General features: G+C 31.4%; 1 protein-coding gene across 1 annotated transcript in view; it reads right to left on the bottom strand.

The window, feature by feature from the left end:
* LOC124355624 (voltage-dependent T-type calcium channel subunit alpha-1H-like) overlaps positions 1-24,745 on the bottom strand; it is a 296,916-nt gene that overhangs the window by 195,747 nt on the left and 76,424 nt on the right. Inside the window, 1 exon segment of the mRNA XM_046806786.1 lies at positions 14,863-14,996. Within this exon segment, the coding sequence (XP_046662742.1) occupies positions 14,863-14,996 (134 nt within the window).

The raw sequence follows: 24,745 nt of genomic DNA, 5'->3' as shown, positions 1-24,745 counted from the left end.
TGGCCTGTAATTTATCTCTTATATTCAGTGTCGCTAAAACCGAAAGTGCACTACCGAATATTACACTTCGTAAGGAACCCAACTATCTATTTCAGGCACAAATTGAAAAGTCTAAAAGAAAGTTGTTGAATAAACATGGCATACAAAGCTGAAAAGAAAACAAACATCGAAGGTAGTAAAACAAAAAGGAATCGGTGATGTAGTTATATTTCCAGTATAAGATCGACAAAGCAGAGCTTTATAGTCGAGGAGCCGAGTGCCAATTTGCTTTGTATAAGCACACAACCTAGTTTTCCATGGAATCGATAGTGCAATTTCCCTTGAGAAAGAAATAAAACGTCAGCCGAGCTTGTTTTAACAAGGGTAAAAATGGCAGAGTGTTAGGAGTCAAATATTAAACAATAATTTTTAAAAGTTAAAGATTTAGTTTGACAAACTAAAAAACTACCATAAGGGACATAAATACAAGTTAAAACTACACCAGCCATCAGTATGACAACCATCTACTTGGCTGACAGTCATCTCGTTGGACGACGTTGATCATTATTATTTAAGTAACTTAAGTGATTTAAGGACGTCAAACTAAAGTTATGATGTAAAGACAAGTTATTGTTTGCGATTTAAAAACACGAAATCGTATTTCGACCCTCATACAAAGTAGCACAGGCGATATTCTTATTTTTACCGTAGGATTCCTGTATCGAATTCGCGAAAAACTAGATGCAATGAAATAGGTCCTCAACTCCTACAGTATTTTAATTGTTTTTCTTACGCGTGGGAATTGCACTAACACAATTGAAATACATTGAATTTTGGTCACAAGACACCTTTTATTCGTTTTAACAGATTTAAACATTATCCGAATTTTATCATTTACCAGGTTCTTTAATCAGACAAATTACAAATATGTTATGCATGTTTCGGGATTCATTAAAAGTAATTGTTTTATAAGAAGATAATATAACCTAGAGTATTTCCAAAAATAAATATTTGTTGATACTTTTTTGTGTTAAAAAAACATACATACATTTAGGTTATTTTAACGCGAAGAACAATATTTTTCCCTACATTTGCCATTGTTCAGTTATATAAAAATCAGTAATAATACGTTTTGAAATTTACCATCTGATATCTTCCTCAGGTGTCTCTTTCCTGATAACTAACCTAAACATAACTAAAATGTAGATTATATATATATATATATATATATATATATATATATATATATATATATATATATATATATATGGTTTGTTATTTGCCAGAGGAAGATATCAGATTGCAGTTCTCGAATGGAGTGTACTGATTTTTTGAATCACTGAACGATGCTAAGTTTCTGGTAACATCCTGTTTTCTTCACAATCCTTCCATCGCAAAAAATCTTCAAACAAAGAACTGTAGAACAAATAACGTGATAGTTGATTAAAATTAAATAAAGGTAATGGTCTTTATTTTACAGCTTTCTTTTAGTGAAGTATAAATAAGGACGGATAGAAGATCGGTTTTATAACCGAGCTGTGATCTACCAAGCAATGAATCACATCGTTAATCAGGGTATCGTCAATAATATCACGATAAAAACTAAACTTAACTACTTAAGAGCAGTTAGGTTAACTTGACGGATTGAACTTGAGTTTATTACAGGAAATAAAGTTGTTTATATGTCTGTAAATTATGTCTGACAAGTACCCGTGCTTCACTACGGTAAATTAAACGAACAAATGACGTGTGTGAAAATAATTTTGTTTTATGTAAGGTGATAAAATAATAGAGAACTGGTGAAAAAAAGGTTTTCAAATACCTCCTGATAAATTATGTTTACGATTTGCTTCAGAGGATACAATAATAACAGACTGTTAAACCAGTTTTTCCTTAAATCCACTCCTGCCACTTTCAAACCACCTAACCATCGTGATAACCTTGCGCTTTGTGTGTGGTCGACAAAATAGATCTTAGTAGAAAACTTCAGCCGTTGAAAATTGAAAATTGTGAAATCGTAGTTGGACGAAACAAGGGGATCCAAGGTACAAAAATATCCTGCAGGATATCTCAAGACAAAAAATGAGATACAGACTTGTAATTTTGCATGCAACCTACGAGAAACCTGCTAAATGACACGTGGCACATACTTTGTAATAATTTTAAAAGTTTTGATTTTTCCTTATGTACATTTGGTACAACGTAATGTAAGTGATAAATGCACAACAACTGATACTTTTCTAAACCTGTTTATGAGTTGAACTATGTCGCTTTATTTCACAGCAATTCTATTGTAAACAACAGTTATATATTTTTGCCAAAATTGCAACCTTTTTGGCAGTGTCGAGAAGAGGAGGAGTATATAAATATATTTTTAAATTAGATGTGGTTAAACTGTTTAAGGTTAGTTGTAGTTAAATTGTTGGAATAATTCCAAGGCGAACAGTTTTATAATAAATAAATAAAATAATATATATATATATATATATATATATATATATATATATATATATAATAAATAAATAAATAAAAAAAAAATTATAAATTATTTTAATAATGATTATTTATTAAAATAATTTATTATTTTTCGATTATGTATATAAATGTAAGATTATGTAGTAAAAGTTATATTTGTGAGTGTTGTATTTATGTTCCTAAACCTTTCAAAAATTCAATCAATGTTAAAGAACAAAAACACTTTATTACCGATTTTCTTGACCGTGCAATACTTTTAAACTGACTTGATAATCTTTCTCATTTAAAAATTTAACATGTATTACATGTATTCGTTCTCCGTAACGGTTTACAAAAAAACTAGGTCCATGACTTACTTTTACTTTTGAACATTTCTAAGTCTAACTACTTCGTATTTGTAATCGGAAAAAGTGTAACAAAAGTAAAAAAGATAAATGTTCGATAACTAGGCACACAAAAAACCTCATCAGGTACTGTTTTATTATAATTAGTTATCGAACAGTTATCGTTTCTGTTGATCGTTTCCATACAGTAACACAGCAGTTAGAACCTCAGAGCAACCGTACTATTTGGGAGCAACAATAGGCACAATCAATAACACAATAGTCTCTAAATATGTCCTCAGAAAGAACACACCAATCTGTCGTACAATTTGTTGTGTCCTTGTATTCGTTCAGGAGCAAATATAATAGATATATGTAATCAAATAAACGCAGATGTCTTCTTATCTCTTAATTTTCAAATTTTCTTAACTCAAATCAATGACGACAGTAATAAAATCTTATGAATTATTAAAATAAGTGCTATATTAAACTTGATCCTAATAATTTAACGCAATAGTCCAAAACTATCCACATAACTTCAAATGTAAATTAGGTACTTCTGAAAGTAGATTTTTTAACAATTGACTAAGATACTTTATACAGCTACCACTTTCTAAAACTGAGAAAATTTGTCATTTTAGTATGACAAAATAATACATGTTAGTATTAAAAAATAAATAAATTTTAGTATGAGAAAATAGTAATAAGCTTAGATAGCTTAAATTTATTCATCATTAATGTACAACCAATAAAATAACATAATTTAGGAAATAAAAGAAAATTATTTTCTTTCTTCCTTTGTAAACTGAAACTGAAATATTTCAATGAAATAGATAACTTTGCTTAAAAAATGTATAAATTAGCGAGATTTAAATGCATTCACTTAATCGTTCATTCTGTCCATTTACCACCAGCCTTAACGATCACATATATGAATACGCTAAGTACAATGTTCCTTTTTTCTGTCAAGAATTAACCAAGAAAATTGTCATTGAATATAAAAACAGAGTGAGAAAGAAAAAATTGAAAAATGAAACTTTTTTTGTAATGTATTAGAAAATTTAAATTTAAGAAATACTTAAATTTAATATGAATCAATTATGAATAATGAATAATTAACGATGAATAATGATGAATATGATGAATAATGATAATTAATGAATAATAAATAATGAATAATGAATAATTATGAATCAACTTAAATCGAAAAGACACATTCATCGAGAAACTGTGGTTGACTACTTTTGACTTCATAACACTTAAATGTTTCTTAAATACAAATTTCATAGACGTAACAATGGATTTACTTATTTACATAAAATAACATAGGCTGTTAATAGTTTTATGGCCTTTGACTCGGCGACTTTTCAAGGCACCGACCGCGAGGCGATTCGCTGCCGTGACTCATTCACTCCCCAGTACACCAAGCTATCATTCCATGCTTCACATAATTTTCTTCGGCAGTCATACTATACTTAAATTTGTCGAAGCTTACCTCACCATTGTAGGTAATCAATAACTAGTCATCAATCACAACGCTTATAAACTAATTGAGAATAACATGTACGAAAAATATATAATCTACTTTGCTTATTAAGTTTAGTAAGTATTTTATTTACTTGTTTCGTTACAAAGGATCACATTTTCCCACCGTATTCTTTTGTTCCAAGGATTTCAGATTCTCTTTAAGTGGATGGTATTGACATAATAAAAGTAGTAGATGAAAATGAACCGATTAGTCCACAGAATTATAGAATAACTATGACGTTATCGGCGAGGCGCTTCGGCGAATGTGCAGGCCTATTGTTAGAATGCACAACACAAGCTCCAATAGACTATCCTAGCTTTACTTTCTCACTTTCAGTGTCGGTTTGCGCGCTGTTTTTCACTGTGAATAAGCGGCATTGTGCACTTTTCAGTTCGTGGTTTGTTGAGTAGCAAGTTGATAGTGAGCGCCGTTCGTATACTGATAAGTGGATTATCAACTAATTTGTGGTTGTTAACACCACCGGCTTGTGTTCTATTTGGAAACAGAACATACATTATTATTTTAAAAATAAACTCAATTTATATATCTGACCCGAATAAGAAGGGCCATCTTTGAACTATTACATGAACTGCTAATGTGATAATTTTGCTAAGAATCAAAATGAGGCTGCTGATTGAGCATGTTCCAAAATATTTTACACTTTTAAGGGTAGCAAAAGTTTTTATTACACCGAATTAATAACTTTAACAGGCCCACCCATAGATTGAGCTTTCAGACGATAACTGGTGTTAGAATGTGCATTTGAATTATATCATATCATTACGTGCATTGTCATCTAATGTTTTGAGCACGATAAACCAAAATTTGATTGTTTTTTGTAAGTAAACTTGCAAGAAGTTTTCTAATAAAATTTCTGCGCCTTTCCCGCCATATTCTGCAGCTGATATTATTGTGAAATAAAAGGTGGAAATTCAATCTTCTGTTTATGATAGGTTGACAGCAAAAGACATACGGCTGCCTCAAAACCTATTAAATCTTTTTGAAATTGAAAATGCGCCTCCTTGACTTCAACTTGAACTGATAGGTGTAAATAGATCTTGAAAGAGTACTACTATGATTATAACATGTATTTCGTAGCCTAAGTTTATTAATTAATGTACTGGTTAATAGACAACCAACAAATTATTGTTACACATATAAGTTTTTAGATGTTTTCTCTACAGATCTATGAGTCAAGACAGTATGTGAGAGCAAAACACTTTCTAAGAGAAATGTTCCTTATTTATGGATCAAAATGTATGGATAAACCTTGGAAACTTTTGTGAAATTCAAGTATATACATGTAGAGAATGAACCTTTGTGATTAACACGTAAAATCTATTTGGTGGTAAGGTTCGAGGCATTTAGTTGGACTAACTGCTGATAAATAGCAATTGTACAAATTTCAGACTATAGACAAGAAAGGCAAAGGATTGCAAAATAGAAAAAGTGACTATTTGTCAACAAGTGTGAAGAATCTTAATTTTTTAAATAACTAAATAAATGTGTTTTGTATGGAAATGTTTGATAGTTGTTGTAATGAACCTAATGCATTAGCTTACTTATCATGGAAATTTAAAATTTTGGTATTATAATACGTATTTAACAAACATAATACGTAATGTGAAAATAGTAAAAGGCCCACCTACTTCTTACAATCTTCCATTTTGGCCCTTCATCGAAAAAGTTTCAAAACCCCTGACTTATATCATTTAATGGTACACCGTACTCTTTGAGGCTTACTGAAGGTTTAGAATCAAAAATATTTATTTATAAAATTATACACACAGAGAACTTTATATGTGAATACATTTAAATTGTGATTAATGGTTTAGCTCTTAAAAAGAAATGTTTAATACACCATTCAACTAAAACATAAAGTTTTTAGATTGGTTAGTAACAAAATTAATACCGTTTCCCATTTCGAAAATGTACTGAAAAGGCAATTATTATTACGAGGTCTTCAATAATAAGTGTAATGGAACCACTGAAGTATTTACTAATGGATTGCCTTTGGGTCTGTACATTAGCAATTCCCTTGTTAACTTTGGCTTCTTCTGAGAGCAAACAGAGTGTCAGGCGATGTTTGCTCTTGATGTCGTCTTTTCCTTTCTAGGAATAAACCACTTTAACCTCAACATTATTTTAGTGCGGTGAAGTAGAGTAATTTAACTATTCCAACGTCTTTATTCATGTTCAAGTGTGGTTATTTCACTAAAACGTCAACATTATTTGTTCTATAATTAGCCGAATCAAAAAACAAATTTTTAACGTTGATAATAGTAGTAATAACGTTTCACCAGTATGCTTTGTTTAGTAGCATAACATTTTTTATAAAATGTATTTTTTGTCTGATCTGCACACAATATCTCAAAATAATGGTGAAAAAATGTATTATAAATGTATTATCATAACTAAGACACGCCCATTATCACTAACCTCTGAATTTCTCAAAGTAGCGAAATCAGCATGTCAATTAACACTTTTTGTACAGTTAGCATTTACATAATCGGATTTTCGCTAGACGAGTTAACTTTACATTATCAGTTACTTACACGGATCATCTCATTCAATTCCCAAACTATAGTAACACAATAGCTTCAGAGGAGCTCATAAAAAGTATATAGTTGACAAAACATTCAGGAACAGATGAATTAGGGCATATGTGTGTTTAATGGATCACTCCAAATAGATAGGTTTAAAAAGGCCAGGGGGTAGGTAGAAGCCGCCTCCCCCCCGGCCACCTTGGACCTCGTTCCGCCATTAGGGTAAACGCGCACTAGCACGGCCAAGACCAAGACCACGACCAAGACCAAGACCAGTACTGGTCTGGAACAGCACGGCCACAACCTCGACCAAGACCAAGACAGTTTTGTAATGTACTAAACAGTCAGTCTGAAAATGGATGTCGAGGAAATAGCAGTGGCCGTGTACGTGTACCGTAAATATGTAAAAAAAAAGAAAAAAAAGAAGAAAAAAAAAAAAAAAAAAAACACTGTTGTACAGACATCGCCACCGAATAGCAATGTTATTTCTTCCCATTTTTCCTTCTTCATTATTCTATTGGCATAATCATCTGATGAAAAATCCCACAAACAAGGCCTTTCCTTTACCTACCTCCTGTATCAAACACTGATTCTGTTGCCATTTTACAATACTGTCTACTAAACTTGTTCACAAATCATAAACAACTCAATCGCACACACAACCTCTCTCAACTATTCCTGGTCGCAGACTGGCCGTAGGCAGTGCGCGTTGTTCTATAACAGCTCATGGAAGTCTGGCCGCAACGTCAAGCTGGTCTCGCGCTTGGTCTGTGCGGCCAGAGCGTACAGCTGTGGTCGTGCGTCTGTCTTGCGTTTGTCGTGTCTAGGTCTGACTAGTGCGCGTTGCTCCACATCATTTCAGGTTGTCCTGGCTGCACGTTCTTGGTCGTGGTCTTGGTCTTGGTCTTGGCCGTGCTAGTGCGCGTTTACCCTTAAGTGGGTAATCTCTTAAGTGTCAAAATTATCTGCTCCTGTTTAACATAAACGTGACATAAGTGTTTTAATATATAGTTATATTAAAAATTATATTTATTTCAATAAAATAATATTTTAACAGTTTTCAGTCACAATATTGTAGACTAACTCGTTTTCAGGATGTATTTTAAAAAGATTCATCCATAAAAATCTGAAGGATATCGTTTCATTCATTTATTGTTTTAAAGTTGAATTAAATTCATATACTATAGTATGAACAATCTCTGGGAGTAGTTATTTGTTTTTACCTGTTTGGAAGCGAAATCCCTTTAGGTTTTACTGTCTCTATACAACTTCCTCATACCGTCTCCTATTTATTAGTTGACTTAGCTTGGGCTATACATTTGACCTTAAGGTGTTCTAAATAATAAGAGGGTGTATTGTTTTTTTCGAAATCCATACAATTTCGCTTATGACTTAGTCAGTACGTAACGCTATCGGATTTCTATAACGTCCATAAAATTATGCTGGCGACGCTTCTACATTGAATTCAAACTATTAGTACTGCCCGAAACTGTCCATGATGTTTTATGTCTGGAATCCAATCCACTTAATGGACGACTAGGTAACATGAGTTGTTGTTACGGAGAAAGCGAACTCACTGAGCAAACTTGTCTCCTTACCAGTCTAAAATATATTATAAATATATTTATGAAAGCCTCATGATAACAACTTTGGGCTAACTGTATCTACTATGTATACAGGGTGAGGCAGACCACCCGTACAGTACGTATAGCGGCCAAACCAAACGAGGTAGATTATTCGTAACAACTTAAAACCCCCTTTTCCACCCCAATGAATTTGGAGAAATCATTTTGAAATTTCTAAAACTCCCCAAAAGGGTAGTTTTGGGGGGTAGGGGTGGTTTTTGGAAAATTTTCAAATGTAATGGTATGTTGAGTTATACGGTACCTCATTTTAAAGGTATTTCTTCACTGATTATTTTGATGCAAAAAGTTTGAACCTATCTTGCCGCTTATGTACAGGGTACACCAAAACGTTCAAAAATCAGGGGTTTGTGGGTAAATTTATTGCAACTATCTCTGCACAAATGTAGAGAGACGATATTTTTATTCAAAACTAATGATGCGACGGCTTATCGAAAAATATCATCAAATGCCACCCTACCCCAAAATTTACACATTTTAAAAATACATAGAATTTTGAAATACTTAACAGCCCCAATCTAAAAAAAATCAAATAGCAACCTAGGCTGTGTTGTACATAATTAGAAAGGGTTTAAAAAAAAACATTTTGTACATTTAAAGTTTTAGAGATTTCAAAATAATTTCTCCAAATTCTTTGGGGTGGAAAAGGGGGTTTTAAGTTGTTACGAATAATCTACCTCGTTTGGTTTGGCCGCTATACGTACTGTACGGGTGGTCTGCCTCACTCTGTATATCATAGACATCTACTCACTTCAAACACTCTGGCGACAAAGTTTCCGTAAAACTATTTAGATTTTCGCTAATTACGGATCAAAGGACACGTTATCAACATAATCCGAAAATTTACTATTCAAAAGCTAAAATATCTTCGTTAGTATTTTATAATATATTTTTGCTCAAATACCTCAATAACGTTTATAATTTGTTTTTATTACAAGTCAGTTCTTATTAGTACATTTTGATACACCATGGATTCAAGTAGTGACCATACAACTTTTTGAGACGTATAAAACAACGTAGTGGCAATGTAAGTGTGTAAGTTAGTAGACATAATTATTTATTTCAACCAAAATAGGTATGCAGATAGTTATTGTACATGGCTTAGACAAGATTACTAGCCAATACAAGTACAACGTTTCAAGATGACGATTTCGTTAGAACAAATAGATAAATTAAAACAATCTCTTTCACAACAGATTTTAAATATTATTGTATACATCAAAATAGCGGCTTTTAAACTTCCAAAAGTAATATCTCAGTTTTTAGTCATCGCAGAGCAAATAATTAATTAAGTCTAATGTCATTTATTAACAAGGTGAGTTCCTATAATTTTACTAATATCTTATAATTGTTTTATAAGAATGCCATATAAAGTTTTGAGATTGATTCGATAACATTTAATTAATATAAGTGAACATATTTACTAACATAATTTAACGTGTATGTGTGGATTTGTAACGAAAACAAGTGGTTATTTTTAATATCACTGATATACTAAAAGTTATTTCAAACTTTGAGATTTCAATATCGTGTTTAAGTGTCCAAGGTTTAAAAGTTTTGCAGCATGATTATATCAACATGTTAGCTAATAAAGATGCATTCCATAAATTTATAAATTATATAGTTAATTAAAATAATAACGGATCTTTAGTTTTGGATTTAAAGTTTGTCAGATACACATTAAATACACACAAGCATGTCGATTGCTCTGCTATTAAGGAGCGAGTTGAAATCTATCTAATAATTTCGAAAATAATCTGAACTTTTGGAAAGCACCAAACTAGTAGAATTTTTATTCTGAAAAAGTAGGAGTTATAGCGCAACCTCCATAGACGAACATGTGAAATGTACTTTGCTTCCTATTGGGTCGGGAAGGTTAATTTTCCTGTCGTAGATAGTGTATATACTTTGGCAGTCCAGTAGCCAGACGATATGTATTTTAATAAACTAATCAGCCAACATATTTTTTCTTTATATTCTTTACTTTTATGGTTTATATTCTTTGAATTATTTAATTGCATTTTCTGCAAGCATCAAAACTAAGCAATGACGACTGCCTACACCGAGTCTATTTTGGGCAGTATTTCAAATTAAATTCCCAAACACTCTTTATAGATATTTAGGCTTATCCAGAACGAGTTGTTTATGAAACTTCAGAAAAGTAGGTGAATTTGGCTATACGAATAGCATGCATAGATAAACAACTGTTTGGACGTTTTTTTTTATATAATTGGGCATTTGTAATATGTCTCTAATGAATTTTTAGTCAACATTTTAACACATTAAAATCATAATTCAAGATAGAGATCTTGTTCTATTGTTTGAAAAAATATACAATTACAAAGCTGAGTGTTGTGTTGTCTGGACGGCCACATTTAGAGACCATTGTTACGGTTGATTGTTGCCATTGTTACGCTCTCGTTGTATCGTTGATTATGTTGTTCTCTCGATTGTGATATTGTCTGTAAAACACACTCGATAATGAAATAGGTAGATGGTTTAGTCTGCAAATCACTTAATTACTTCGCATTCTTACAATGTATTTGCGGCAACATGAAATTGTGAATTAGGAGTTGGCAAACTCTCCTGTGACGTTATGGGATTTTGTGCTTTAGTTAAAATACATACCCATACATTTAAATAAATAATATATTTATTTACGAGAACAAGATTATAAATTGTATTTAGCTCCATCAGCTCTTTTAACCTAGACTTTTACAACTCGAGATACCCGTATTTTTGACACAACCGTAAAAGTAAATAGTATTATATCGTTCTATATAACAAAACAAAAATTGTTGTTAAAATTAGTTTTTTTAATGTTAAGCTTGGTTAAATTGTGAAAGGAGACACTTCCATTCCTCATTTCAGCTGGTATTGAGTAAAAAAATATTTAAAAGCTGCGTGCAAAATGGAATTTTCAACTGGAGTAAATGTTTGCTTAGGAAAACAATAACTATTTCCATATATTATTATTATAATTTTATACTTTTAAGTGTCCAACGTAAAAAATATATTGTGGAGTGGTGTATATTATGATTCCCATTTAAAATATATAGTTTATACTTATTTTAAACTTGTTTTAAACATTATTTTATGCAAGCGTATTATACTGTTGTTGAACGTAAAAATAAACATTGTGTATCTTAACTAACTGAAATAAAAAAATTCTGACATTTACAGAATGTACTGTAAATCCATATCTTGTAAAAAGATTACAGATATCTGAAAATAAATAATGATTGGATGGGATTGTTGCTCAGATATTTTTCTGCTATTATCATAAAATATTATTAAACAATTTACCCCAAAACATAGTTCACAAGATTGTAATTTGCGAGGACCCAAACCCAACATCATCATCATCAATTTATGCTTGGGGGATGGATTGATCCTTTTTTAATATAATAAGGTATGTAATAAAGTAGGAAAATTAGATTAGTTTTGGAACTTTGGACTAAACCTTTGAAAATTGGCTGAATTAATTAACTTAAGACAGTTATTTTACATATGGCTCCTAACTCATTTTAGCAATGTTGAATTTTAGTTGACTATTTATATTGTGAAAGCAGTATATTTTCCAGGTTTTAAGAGGCCAATACAAAATTTAAAATTCATGTAATTAACAATAATTTATGATGTTGGAAAAAATGATGATAGTGTCTGTTGAAGGAAAGGATTGCTCAATACTCAATGTCTGATTATTACTAAATGTGTGTCTACGATTTACTCAACAATTGCAAACATTCCACAAGTTATTATGTTTTCTTACCGGGTGCTAACAGGAATAAAACATTAGTAGTGTGTAGCCTTCAAAAATTTTATATATAATAATACAACTAAAACAATTATATGTATAACAAAATTAAGAAGTTTAAACCACATTATTAGTTTTATTGTTTTTTATTCATACTACGTACCTTTAAAAATCAGACAATTCAACCTCAGGTACTAGGGTTTGATTAATTATAAAGTTTGATTAACTATAATAGTCTATCAAATAATATAACTTTTGTAAAATATTTGTGTCATAATAGTACGACAGGATTAATTTGACTACTTTTGTACAATTCACAATGTTTTGAAGATGACATTAGGTGACTTTTCCGACATGTGTGTTTTTTAACACTGATGTTTGTATAAACATCGCCGGTATTATTTAAAAGTCAGCATATTTTGAATTTGTCGATAACTTCAATACTTTTAAATGATCATTAAATTTAATTTTAAAGGATCGGTTGATTGGCCAATATACTGGTTTTGACATTAGATTATACTATATAAAATCTTTTTATCAGTCCGAATTTACAACTAATCTTTAGCCATGCAAAAATGTATATTAGTGTATGTTAGTTTTCATAAAACAAGGAAATGCGACTTTGGAAAAATTAGTTTAATTTGTTCAGAATAAATCAAGAGATTGTAAGATCAAGCAAATTGTATAGTTTTTTAATTGCAAATTTAAAACTAAGACCAAATAAATATATAATAGAGTATCTGATAATGTATATAAAATTTGTGTTGAAGTTTGCAGAGAACAACAAATACAAACCACAATGTTACTGAGATTTAAGTGGAATCATTTTACAAAAACTACTAAAATGTGTCTGGATACTCAAATAAATAAATAAATAAATAAATATATATATATATATATATATATATATATATATATATATATATATATATATATATATGTGTGTGTGTGTGTGTGTGTACGGGAATAGTTCACTCCAGTACACTAATCTTCCTTATCAACTGGAAATGGCGATGTACTGGACTTGTAATCCTGGTAATCTCGAGGTCTAATCCTCTGGTTTGGCAGTGTTCGACGTTAATTACCGCATCAGCTGTAACATCAGCTGTTGTCGGTTCCTACCTCTTGGATTTGTGTTAACTTTCTCATATATAGGGTGTGCCTGAATTCTTGTTAAACTTTTGGATTGTATTAGAGCAACTAAATCTTTTGTTTTTACTACAGGTGACCCAAGGTTGAATTGAATCGAAATTAAGATATTCAGAAATTTAAGAAAAAAAAAACCTTTTTGGTTTCAGTTTAATACCAACTGCTATGCAATATTTCGGAAAGTGGTACAAATTCAAAAATGTTTGTGGGTATTACAGTGACTTAAATTTTGTCCACTAAAAGATTCATTGCTTATCTAAAGGAATGACTTTAAACTTTTCTAAGACAGTTTAAATGGTTTTGGAAACAAACCAAGCGGTGTTTATATAAAGTTTCTGTTTTGTAGAGTATTTCCTAGCATTTGATTTGTTTCATCTTAGCGTAACCATTCTACGTATCCAAGACCAGTGGACAAAAATCAAGGTGAAATAGAAAGTACAATAAGATACACAGAGTTCATTTTGATATGCCTTGCCAATAACCCAATATAAATGTTATCACTGGCAACAATAGAGGTAATGGGAGTAACGATCAAACAATGAAGGGATAATTTGGGGTGGTTCAAGCTGAGCTATCATGGTCGTGGGAACAATAGAGACCAGTGTGGTGACAATGGACCGCAACAATAGACCTAACCTTCTCTTAACATGTAAACAATCGGGCAACCATGCAACATGTGGTTTTTGTCGATCTAAAGTTGTGGTGTGAGTCCTGAAATAAGGAGAGAGTTATAAAGCTTAAAATTGAATAGATCTTTAATAAACATTATTCATACTGAAATACAAATAGGAATTATCATAATGTTACATAGAAGATTAACGACTAAACATATGTTTGCAACTTTATCCTATTAGCAAGGTTTCACCATAAAGCATTATAGTCTTATTTTAATAAGTATAATAAGTATTTTTATAAGTATTTCTCTAGATATCCATGGGTTAGTTACAAACACTTGTCAAACATTACGTATCTAATTCTCCTCAAAACTTATGACTTAATAAAGTAAAGTCATAAGCTCCTATCCAACAAGACAATGGCTATAGAGCTTTAATGTCCGAAAAGCACTAAATATGAAAGCATCATGACTCCTACCCGATAAGCACAATGTAACTATATCTTTCATACCTTACAAGTAAGATTGAAAAAAACCCATATCCAACAAGCACGATAAGTTATGCATATCCAAAGTCATCCATAATTAAGATGAGAAACTATCCTGAATGAATGATAAACTATAGGCTTCTGGTAAACGAAAATGTGATGAAGCTGAGACAATGCTCATCAATAGAGACAATAAGTTTGTTTTTGGCAAGCACGATACAATTAAACTCTTTCTTGACTAGCATGACTTAAACGGTATTTATGATCTTCACAAAAATGAACTCAGTACACTGTACGTTTGAAAACACGGTTATTGTACAAAAATTAATTTAGATGTAGTCTAAATGTAAGGCCTCCTTACCCAGCAAGCACAATGAAGAAGTCCAGGCGATTCCAGGAGTCTGCCAGATAGGTCCCCTTACCGTAGACTCCCATAGCAATCATCTTTACTGACATCTCCAGCGCAAAGAAAGCGAAGATGAAATCATCGAACATCTGGAACAAATGAAACAACTGTCAAGTGTTGTTATCTACAGGTACAATACAATTAATGACGCGTGTTTGTTTGAAATTAGATTATTATATTATTGCCATTACCATAAATGAAAAACAAAAGATAAAAATAAGTGAATTTATAATAACTTTTCATAACTCACTTTAACATCTTTATCAGGTATAGTTGGGTGGATCAATTGATCTCATATTTGAGACTCAAGCTATGAAGAAAATTTTAGTTGAGTTGTTCAGATTCCAGGTTAATTCGATATACATGGTGAAAAGACATTACATTACATATGGATGATGATGTAAATCAGTTTACCAACACCCTAATCCTGGACATTAACTGACAATGTAGAGCCAGCCACCTAAAACAGTATATGCAATCCTTATTCAGATCCATAAGAATATAAAGTGCACTGTTGGTCCGACGGCAACCTTTGGTAGTAAGCTCCAAGAGACTTGCCATTTGGTATATAGATTTTTCTTTTCCCAAGGATGAACATTTTTATTCTCTGACCAAAAGGTCAAAGGGTAATCTTCTCGAATGTATGTCCGTCTGTGGTATAGCTGTGCGTTAATTTCGACAATACATTGGATCGGTTTATTTATTGAGAACTAAATGGTAAGGGACCCCAGTTCATGCACCATCACCTAATGAATAAGAGACAAGCTAATGGTATATTAGATTCAGAGCAGCTGGGGATCACTTATAATGAATGCGATTTCGTATAATGGGAGACAATTATGTCAGTATGAAACAATGGAACCATTCAGAGTACGCAGATATTTAAGAGATTGAAGATGATTGATCGGATATTTATCTAATATAATTTGCTATTAGATTGATCTTATGACAAATTGTATTAGACGCATCTAGAGCAGAATTAGACGCTCAATGTAAATAAAACTTTACCCACCACATAAAAATTTATAAATATACCCTTTTCTTTAAATTAATACTGTTAGAAAGCCTTCCTGACCAAATGAATTCCCTTTATATAACGATGTCCTGATTCTGTACCCGAACATGTTTCCAGTCAACGTAAGACATTAAAATATTCATGGTGACTATGCTGACGAACTATGAAAAATAAATTCTTTGTTTACAGTTCAAACATCTGACGTCGTTATATGTTACAAAGTGTATACAGTATGTTACATAATGTATACCAAAAACATATTGTATATGGTATCATACATTTTGGCCTGTAACGATTGTAAATGTCTGAAATGCTATTATGAAAAATAATTGCAATAACAAATACGGCAAACTGAATTGAATAGTGACTCTTATAAAATACTTACACAAATGAAAATATGTTGTCATATTGATCGTTAAAAAAAAATAATTTCTTGACTTAATATGAAGCTAAAACCTGTTGATACAATTTTTAATTGTTTCCCTAATAGATTACGTAATGATCCAGAAGATTACTCAATTAAAAGCCAGCCATTCTATCATCGTTCAATAAAACATTTCAACACTCAAAAAGAATGTATTTTTCCTTTGAAATACAGACTCCTAATTGGAAAGTCATGAGTGCACTTGGAAATCTAAAGGAAGGAATGGCGAGATAAAAGGAAAAAGAAAAAGAGGAATAATGAAAGAAGAGGCAGGCAAAAATATATAAATTATTGAAAAATACCTTTCTAATTCTTGTCTTTATTGCTTTTTTTGTGGATGGTGCTTTAAGCATTAAGTTGGAAATACTAAATATTTGTAATTTTAATAATTTTTTCATTTAACGACTAATAAAATCTACAGATTTTGAAATACTTGTAGGTGTGTGTATAATTTTTTATCATGGCAAGGTACACCTAAATATGGCGCCGGAAATATAATTCGTTCAAATTAGAAGTACTAATCACACATATTCAGAAAAAAACGTGCCAGTCGTTAGATTGCTTTATTTCGCGAAGCGTATTACTGGAAGGATGAGCGCTGCAGAACTGTTCTTAAAATTATTTATCCAACAAATTTAATTTGAATGCCGATTATTATTAAAGTCAATATAAAGTATGAAATATTAGTTAATGTTGTGAATTAATCTGAAATGTTTAAGGAGGTTAAGTGGTAGAGAGGACTTTTAAGTCCTAACTTCGCCTCTGTAAATAAAGTCATTTTTCATTTCATTTCATGTTTTGATCACCAGAAATAATCATTATATTATGATTGATGTAAGAGCTAAACAACCGGTTTGTACATTTAAAACACGAAGATGGATGTTTAAATTTTCCTATAGCTCTCAGAACAAAGACGGATGTGAACGGAGCAGAATATATATCCGCTCTATCGACAGTTAGAAACGTTGAATAATGCAGGGCAGTGTGAGATCGGTCTTTGATCCGGCACTGAGCCATCGGACAAAGGGCAAGGAAGGTATTACTGAAGCTATGGGGAATAGCGGATTAATTGTTTGAGAACTGGCCCTGAGATGAGAGTATTCTACCGTCGCGTCGTAATCTGGCTATTATTTCGAATTCTAAACAAACAGCTCAGTTACTGAGCATCTATAACTGATTGCTGTTTGATGCAAAATAAACCTTTTGTTAAATAAAACAGTCGTCAGATAACTCATAAACTCGTTTTGTTGTAAATAATAATAATTAAATAATAATTTATTGAATACAGTTTTGGACTGTTTCTTGATTAATATCACGTGATCGCTAAAATTATATATTCCTATTATCGAAATTATTTTTTTCTTTACAATGCACAAATTTTAATTAAAATAAAAAGCAAGAACTAAAATAAAACCATTTTATTGGATTAGAATTTGTTCAAAAATTGTTCAGAGCTTACAAAAATACTGATTAATTCATTTTAATACAACTTTTAGAAAAAATTGTTATTAAAATTTAATTTGTGTGTGAGATCCCTAGTAATTATGTTAATGTTTTTTAACTAAGCAACACGCCTAAGTAACATTTATATAAGGAAACCAATATTTAGAGTTTAAATGTGTATGATGTCTTACGCAGAGTACATTATTAAGCAATATGAGTGAGAAAAAATTCGCCATATAAACCACCATGATGAGGACCGTGAATGTTGAACTATTGACTAAGAGCTTCGAGTGTGTGTTCCCCCCCCCCCCAACAATGCTCATGATATTTGTGTTATATCAACAGCGTCAGCCACACTAATGTTGTAGTAGGCTTATTAAAATTTACCAAAATTAGAGGCATATATATTCTTCAATTTATGTAAAGAAACATTTTTGTTTAACCCTTTGATAAGACATGATACCTCTCAAAAGCCTTTTATTTGGTAGGAGTTTAATTAGTATATAAGTGAAATACGTTTAGAGTATAAAAAAGTGCGAAAAAATATGATGAATTTAAATTTCTTTGCTCTTTACGGACGATCAATTAAAATATTTTTTTTAGATGATCAGTGACATATAAATTTAACATCGAAACTGGAATATAAATAAATTTAAATAATTAAACAATTATATAAATTATTACAAAATCTAAAGTCAATACATTTCACCTTTCTCGTGCGATTAAGCCTCCGACGTGCTGTTAGAAAATCTTCGAAGAAAGCATAAATCACGTTGCATACATACTATTAACAACTAGGGAGTACTAATGAAAACTCTATGACAATTTCAGTGTATATACGTTTTAATTATTTTTATGTTTACGGTCTAAATATATATTAATGAATTAAGGACAAAATTAAAAATCTGGGTTTGATTGAGAAATTGCACTTAATGACTACCAGGGTGAGTATGCGGGCGGTACTAATCCCCTGTGTGTGTGTGTGTGTGTGTGTGTGTGTGTGTGTGTGTGTGTTGTGTGTGTGCGTGTGTGTGTGTGTGTGTGTGTGTGAAAATACCTAAATTCAGCTGTACTTCCTACTTAATAATAACATAATTTTGATGTTCATGCTGAGAAAAAATTAATAGAAACCGGACAAACCATACCAAAATGGCGGCTATTTAAAGGATTTTTACTATTCCAAACTAAAGAGTCTATAACTTCACATTTCAGTTCCTCCAGAGATGCGGCCCTAAAGAACCAAAGAAACAAACTGATGGGATAAAATGCAATTATTTGATATTAATGCCATGAGTTTTTACATATAGTACCGTTAAAAATGTACAAAACCGTTCCTGGATGGTTATTTAATTCTGTATAATAATTTTGCATGCTCTAAAAAATGTTTGCCATGTGTTTGATGTGCCATGTATGTTGTGTTTGATGTTTATGTGTGTTTTGTGTTTGACTTTGTAGGTCAAATTAAAACTTCCACAAATTGCATTAGTCAAGGAACATTTTACTTTTTACTAGTAGTTTTACCATCGATAAAATTAATAAATAAGTTAAGAGGTTAAACACGTTTTCTATTAAAAAAATACTAAATAAATTTGAAGACCAAAAAGTACAATTTAATTTCTCTACAATATTTTATGACAATTATTTAATTATTATAAAAATACAATTATTAATCACTCTTTGCTCCAAATAACAATTGTGTACCATTATTTATATGTAAATCGTATGCGCCGAAAAGTAGCAATCAAAACTTTAATTATTTAAGTTTATTTCTCTTTAATTTTTATCCCACTCGTTTAAAAAAAACGAATTTAGTGATTACGTCTAAATTTCACGCATTATACGTATAACATATGTTAAATGCTAAGAGCGCACAGATGAATGTTTCCTACGATAAAAATAGATTTGTGAAACATACGATAAATTTAAATCCTCTGGTTTTAATTAACACTTTATCGTTTTTTTTTACATTTTGTCAATTATGGTTAGTTTCAAAATTCCATATGTTTATTTAGAAATTTACTTGAAAATGACAATATTTTTGAAGGTTTGTTCGTTTATATAACTTATTCGTTTTTTGAGTTCTTATTCAAACCACACTGGTATTAAACCTGTTAAGAAAAAATGTATAGGATTAACCAAATTGTGCAAGGAAAAGTACCTAAAAAAAGAAAAGGAGTGATCAAGGTAAAATGTTGGGTGTGTGCGGACGAGTGGAGCGTGGGTGATAAACGCTGGTGCCCTTAATCCACTCTATCATCGCACCCTTGGAGTCAGCACTGCCCGGCATATATTAGTAAAGGACTCTGAGTCTTACACAGCGCGTACTGCAGCTTTCTGCCAAAACATTGTTTGCTGAACTGGTTTTGGAATTTGCAAAGGATAATGTCATCAACTAGAGATAAAGTAGGGGATATCCCTGCCTACTTCGTGTGTTGCTTACAGCCTTAAACATTTGAATATTTTTGTTGCTGTGACAAATCTAGTACTACTGATATATAGTGTTATTCACAGTTTTTTTAAATCGCTACTGTTTCCATAAATTATGGAATCACTGAGTGTTAAAAATGAACCCCACCCTCACTGTAGCGAGCCGATTGGGCTGTGACAGTTTGCGGAGAGACATCTGGAAAAGTTCGTCGTTGACTGAGCGATTTGCCAGTTTTTGACTGGTCCCACTAACAAACGGGTTTCTTACCTTGCTCTATTCCCTATAAAGAGTGATCCCTAACGTGGTGGATGAAGTTACGTTTATTCATGGGTTATCTACCAACGATCCGCCGGTAATATCAGCGATGAAACGTTTACCAACAAATACGACGGCTTAGGCTGTTGACTTGCTGTTGACCGCATGTGAACCAGACTGTCAACACGCCAAGGCAGTAGTGGCCGGCCGCCGCTCCACTCTAAACACTCGCCGAATCCAGTATGCTAGGGACGTAACTTAACCGTAAAAATATCAGGCACTTAACGTTAAGAGATTACATTATATAATTTTCTATATCATATTATAAAATGGCCAATAATCCCATTGCAAAAGCTAACATAATGAAGTGTGATTTCTATAGAAAAATAGGGAAAAACTAAACTATAGAGAAAAACGTGAATAGTCACGTTTTTAAGTTCATATATTTATTTTATCAATTCCCTCCAGAATATTCAAGAGCACCAGGATTAAACCTATCTTATAAGTATTGTAAGTTTAAACCTCTTTAAACATTGTTTAAGTATTAACTTTCTTTATAATTCAGTAAAATACAATTTTGTTCATTTTTAGAATTTTGTTACAAAATTAAAAATTATGAATGCAATACTGAATATCACTGAATCATGAATATTATTCATAAGTTGGTCATCTAAAATCATTAGAATTCCTTGAAAGAAGTCATTTCGAACTTTTAAAATGAAGTAAGCCAAGCTCAAGGCCTGTCTTATCCAAATTTCAAGTTTGTGGGATCACAGGAATAGCCATGTCGTTTAGTCAAAGGCAATATACTATGGCACATTTCCACAGAATTCGAAAGTTAAACCACTTTTATTAGTTCAATAGAATAGTATCTTGGTGTTTGTTGTCAGTACAACCTAAATTTCACGGTGCTGGTGTAAGATCTGAGTCTTAGGAGAATTAAAATAATTATCTCTGAATTCGCTTGCTGAATTTCAAGTCATGTTTTACTACATGTCTATGTCATATGTTAAAGTATCATATTGTTGTACTTAGTTGATTTAAAAATTAATGTATTCTTCGATTTTCTCGTGGCCATCAAGGCTACAAATAAGACTAGTAAAGACTTTCACTAACTCTCAGGAATATCCAAAGAGTCACATCCACCTCGATGTTGCCTATATATACTCGATGTTTCATTGTGTGGACAAACTGACAGATATATTGACACACAAACAGACAGACAGACCTGAAAATTTGTCAATCCCCCGAATGATGGCTTCGCCTACTCTCAGCCAATTAAAAAACCAAGGTACAATTAATAAACTATATCTGTGCGAAAGCATTACAGTTTGTGTATAGATAGAAATTTGTCATATTGTACAAAACTCATGTATAAAGAAACATAACGTAATAAAATAGTTAAAGAAGTTGATTGTTACAGTGCACGTTGAGTGCATAACAAGTGCTTCTTCTGTAAAGCTATAAATTAACAGTAAAGTGATTTTGGATAGACAGTATAGAATAAACGCAATCGGGCAAGGAATTTAACCATTTAAAATTAATTATTATTTCAATTAGCATAATTAACAAAGATTATCCCTGTGAATTGTATCTCGCTGATTATAATATAGTAATACATCCATTGATTTTATATAAAATTTATTTAAAACGTGTTTAAATGGTCCATGAATATAAAGTAAATTTAAGTGGTATTTTTTGCAAACGGCAATTATTTATTTTATGGCTAGGAAGCTATGTTCGGCTTGTTTTGACATTAAAATTGTAGCAGCATTAGCCAACTACACATGGATGTTATACACCTATTATACGGGGTGGTTTTTTTGGGACGACTCAGTTGATTCAAAATAGTATTTATATTATTAAAAAAAGCATTATGAGAGATATGTTTTATTCAAAACTCAAAAAGATGATGTGCAGATATTTATAAACAACAGAACGTTAACATTTTGAACTTCACTTAACATTCTTGAAACAATTTATTTCATGACGAGAATAAGAGAAACAGTAATATAAGAATAATGCAGCAGTATTGCAGAGTCTGACAGGTGACCTGCTTTAGAGCAGTGATTTGTTGACAAGGGTTCTGCAGGCTGTCAGAGATGGATTGTTAAGTAATGATGTTGACAAGGCGATTTCTCATTCTGACACGGGAATCTCAACTGTCCGCTTACTACTGTTCTATAGTTGGAGCCTGCACAGTGTAAGGGATATCAATCAGTTTACGGGAAACAAAAACATTTTTTTCATTTTGATTGAAACGTGTTTTGTGATTAATTTTTGCATTTTATTCCTTTAAAGGTGAAGAAAATATGCTTTCTAAAATATTCTAGTTAAACTGGTAGCCTTGCTGAATCCGAGAATCGACAAAAAGTTTTGGGGGATGTATTTAAAAAATGAGGTTTAGGAATGGTTTGCATCGTATATTATTCTTCGTAAGATTAAAATAAACACCATAAATATTTCCAATTATCTAGGGGTTAAGGCTCTACCAAGAAAAGCAGGAATGGATATTTAAATATTGTATCATTAATATATTATACGATTTCATAGAGACATATGACATTTTGCAATTGTCTCCAGATTGAAAAAGTGCTCTTGTGTAGGTAAAGAATAAGTTACTTTAGATTAAACATATTTTCCTGATCCATGTTCTAACACAATTTAAGACAAATGCTTGTTACTATATATTGTTGAGGATTCGCTGTTATAAAGTCTGCCGTTCTGACATGGGAGACGAGCTATTTACGGAGTAGAAATCTATGGTGACTGGTGAAAGAGGTCGGAACGGAAGTAAAGTAGAAATGCATTCAAAGGAAAGGAATCGAAGCCAGGGCAGTTTAATAATGCAAGCTCTTAATCCCCGTTAGTGGTACCGCAGTGGTTGGTATATCGGTTCTGCAACCTGCCGCATATAACACCCAAGTACCCTGCCACGCTTTTTACTATTACAGTATTGCGCGGAATTAAGTGTTTAATATGTGCAACACACTGGAAATTGTATCGTATTAACTTTAGAAATAATTGTACCTGAACTACAAGTGTCTTTAGTTGTTTTCTAATATTTTTATGTTACTTGTGATTGAAAATGTTTACGACTACGTGATACAAAAAGCTGAAGACATTATGGACACTATATGGTAAGGAGAATTGTCAAAGATTATTATTAATATTAGATATTAGTATTATACATAGTTTACACACACCATAACTACAGACAAAAACGCTAACACTACTTTTCTCCTGATTTCCGTATAATAACATAAATTTAAATTTGTATTTTTTACACACTTGCTGTAGTATTTTTATCTACTAGAATAGAATAGCAAGGATACCATTGATGACTTAACAATATTAACACTATTTTATTACAACAAATGATATCTTTTGACATTTATCAATAAAATCAAGTTTTTTAAACATATTATATATGGCAAAACTGTAACTGCAAAAATTTTATTGAAATTTAGTTATTGTTTACACAGTTAGAATTATATACCAGTGTTATAACCTAATTTGATGAACTTTAATTTATTATAATATATTTTATCAATGTATTTCCCATTCTACATTTTGGTGATCAATTACATCGTTTCAGACCTCAGTATTATATTTCCCTTAATTTTTACCCAACATTTAATATTATACTGTAATCATCATAATAGGAGAAGAGAATTTTGAAGATATATTTCTAAATATTCAAAAGTGTAAATTACTACAATTTGGATAAGAACTTGAAGACAGCAGGAATGAGAACAAAGAAAAATGTATTTAATTTAAAATCAGTGTTCAAAATACTTGCAAAAAAGTTTAGTAAATAAAGAACTTTATTATAAATTTATTGATAGTATTGTTAATAAACGTGCAAAGGTGCATACTCTTAGAAATTCCCTCTTCAACTGAAAAATATTAACCCATAGTTAAAAAAACTTAGGCCTGAAAGAAGAAACAAAAACCGAGGGATGACCTAAAATTAACGTAAAAATGTTTTTATTTACTTTTAGTACCAATCATAAGTCAAATCTTTGTTACTAATGAAATGGTAAAGAATGGACACGGAAATATCTGGCTAGTGGAGCTAACTGAATATATTCAAATTAACCTTTAGTGTGGTATAACAATTATAGGATGAGTAGAGAGCATCGTATGTACCAAGTAGCCTTCTTTTAGGACCCAGGGTTGTTATAAAATACTTACAAAAATCAAAATTCCATCTGGCAAGACTTTAACTCTGAGGATATAGTATTGTAATAAATGCATAGCAAGATGCGAG

This window comes from Homalodisca vitripennis, chromosome 2, assembly GCF_021130785.1.
Source record: "Homalodisca vitripennis isolate AUS2020 chromosome 2, UT_GWSS_2.1, whole genome shotgun sequence".
Classification (NCBI taxonomy): Eukaryota; Metazoa; Arthropoda; class Insecta; order Hemiptera; family Cicadellidae; genus Homalodisca; species Homalodisca vitripennis.
This window is presented reverse-complemented; position numbering and strand designations above follow the sequence as displayed.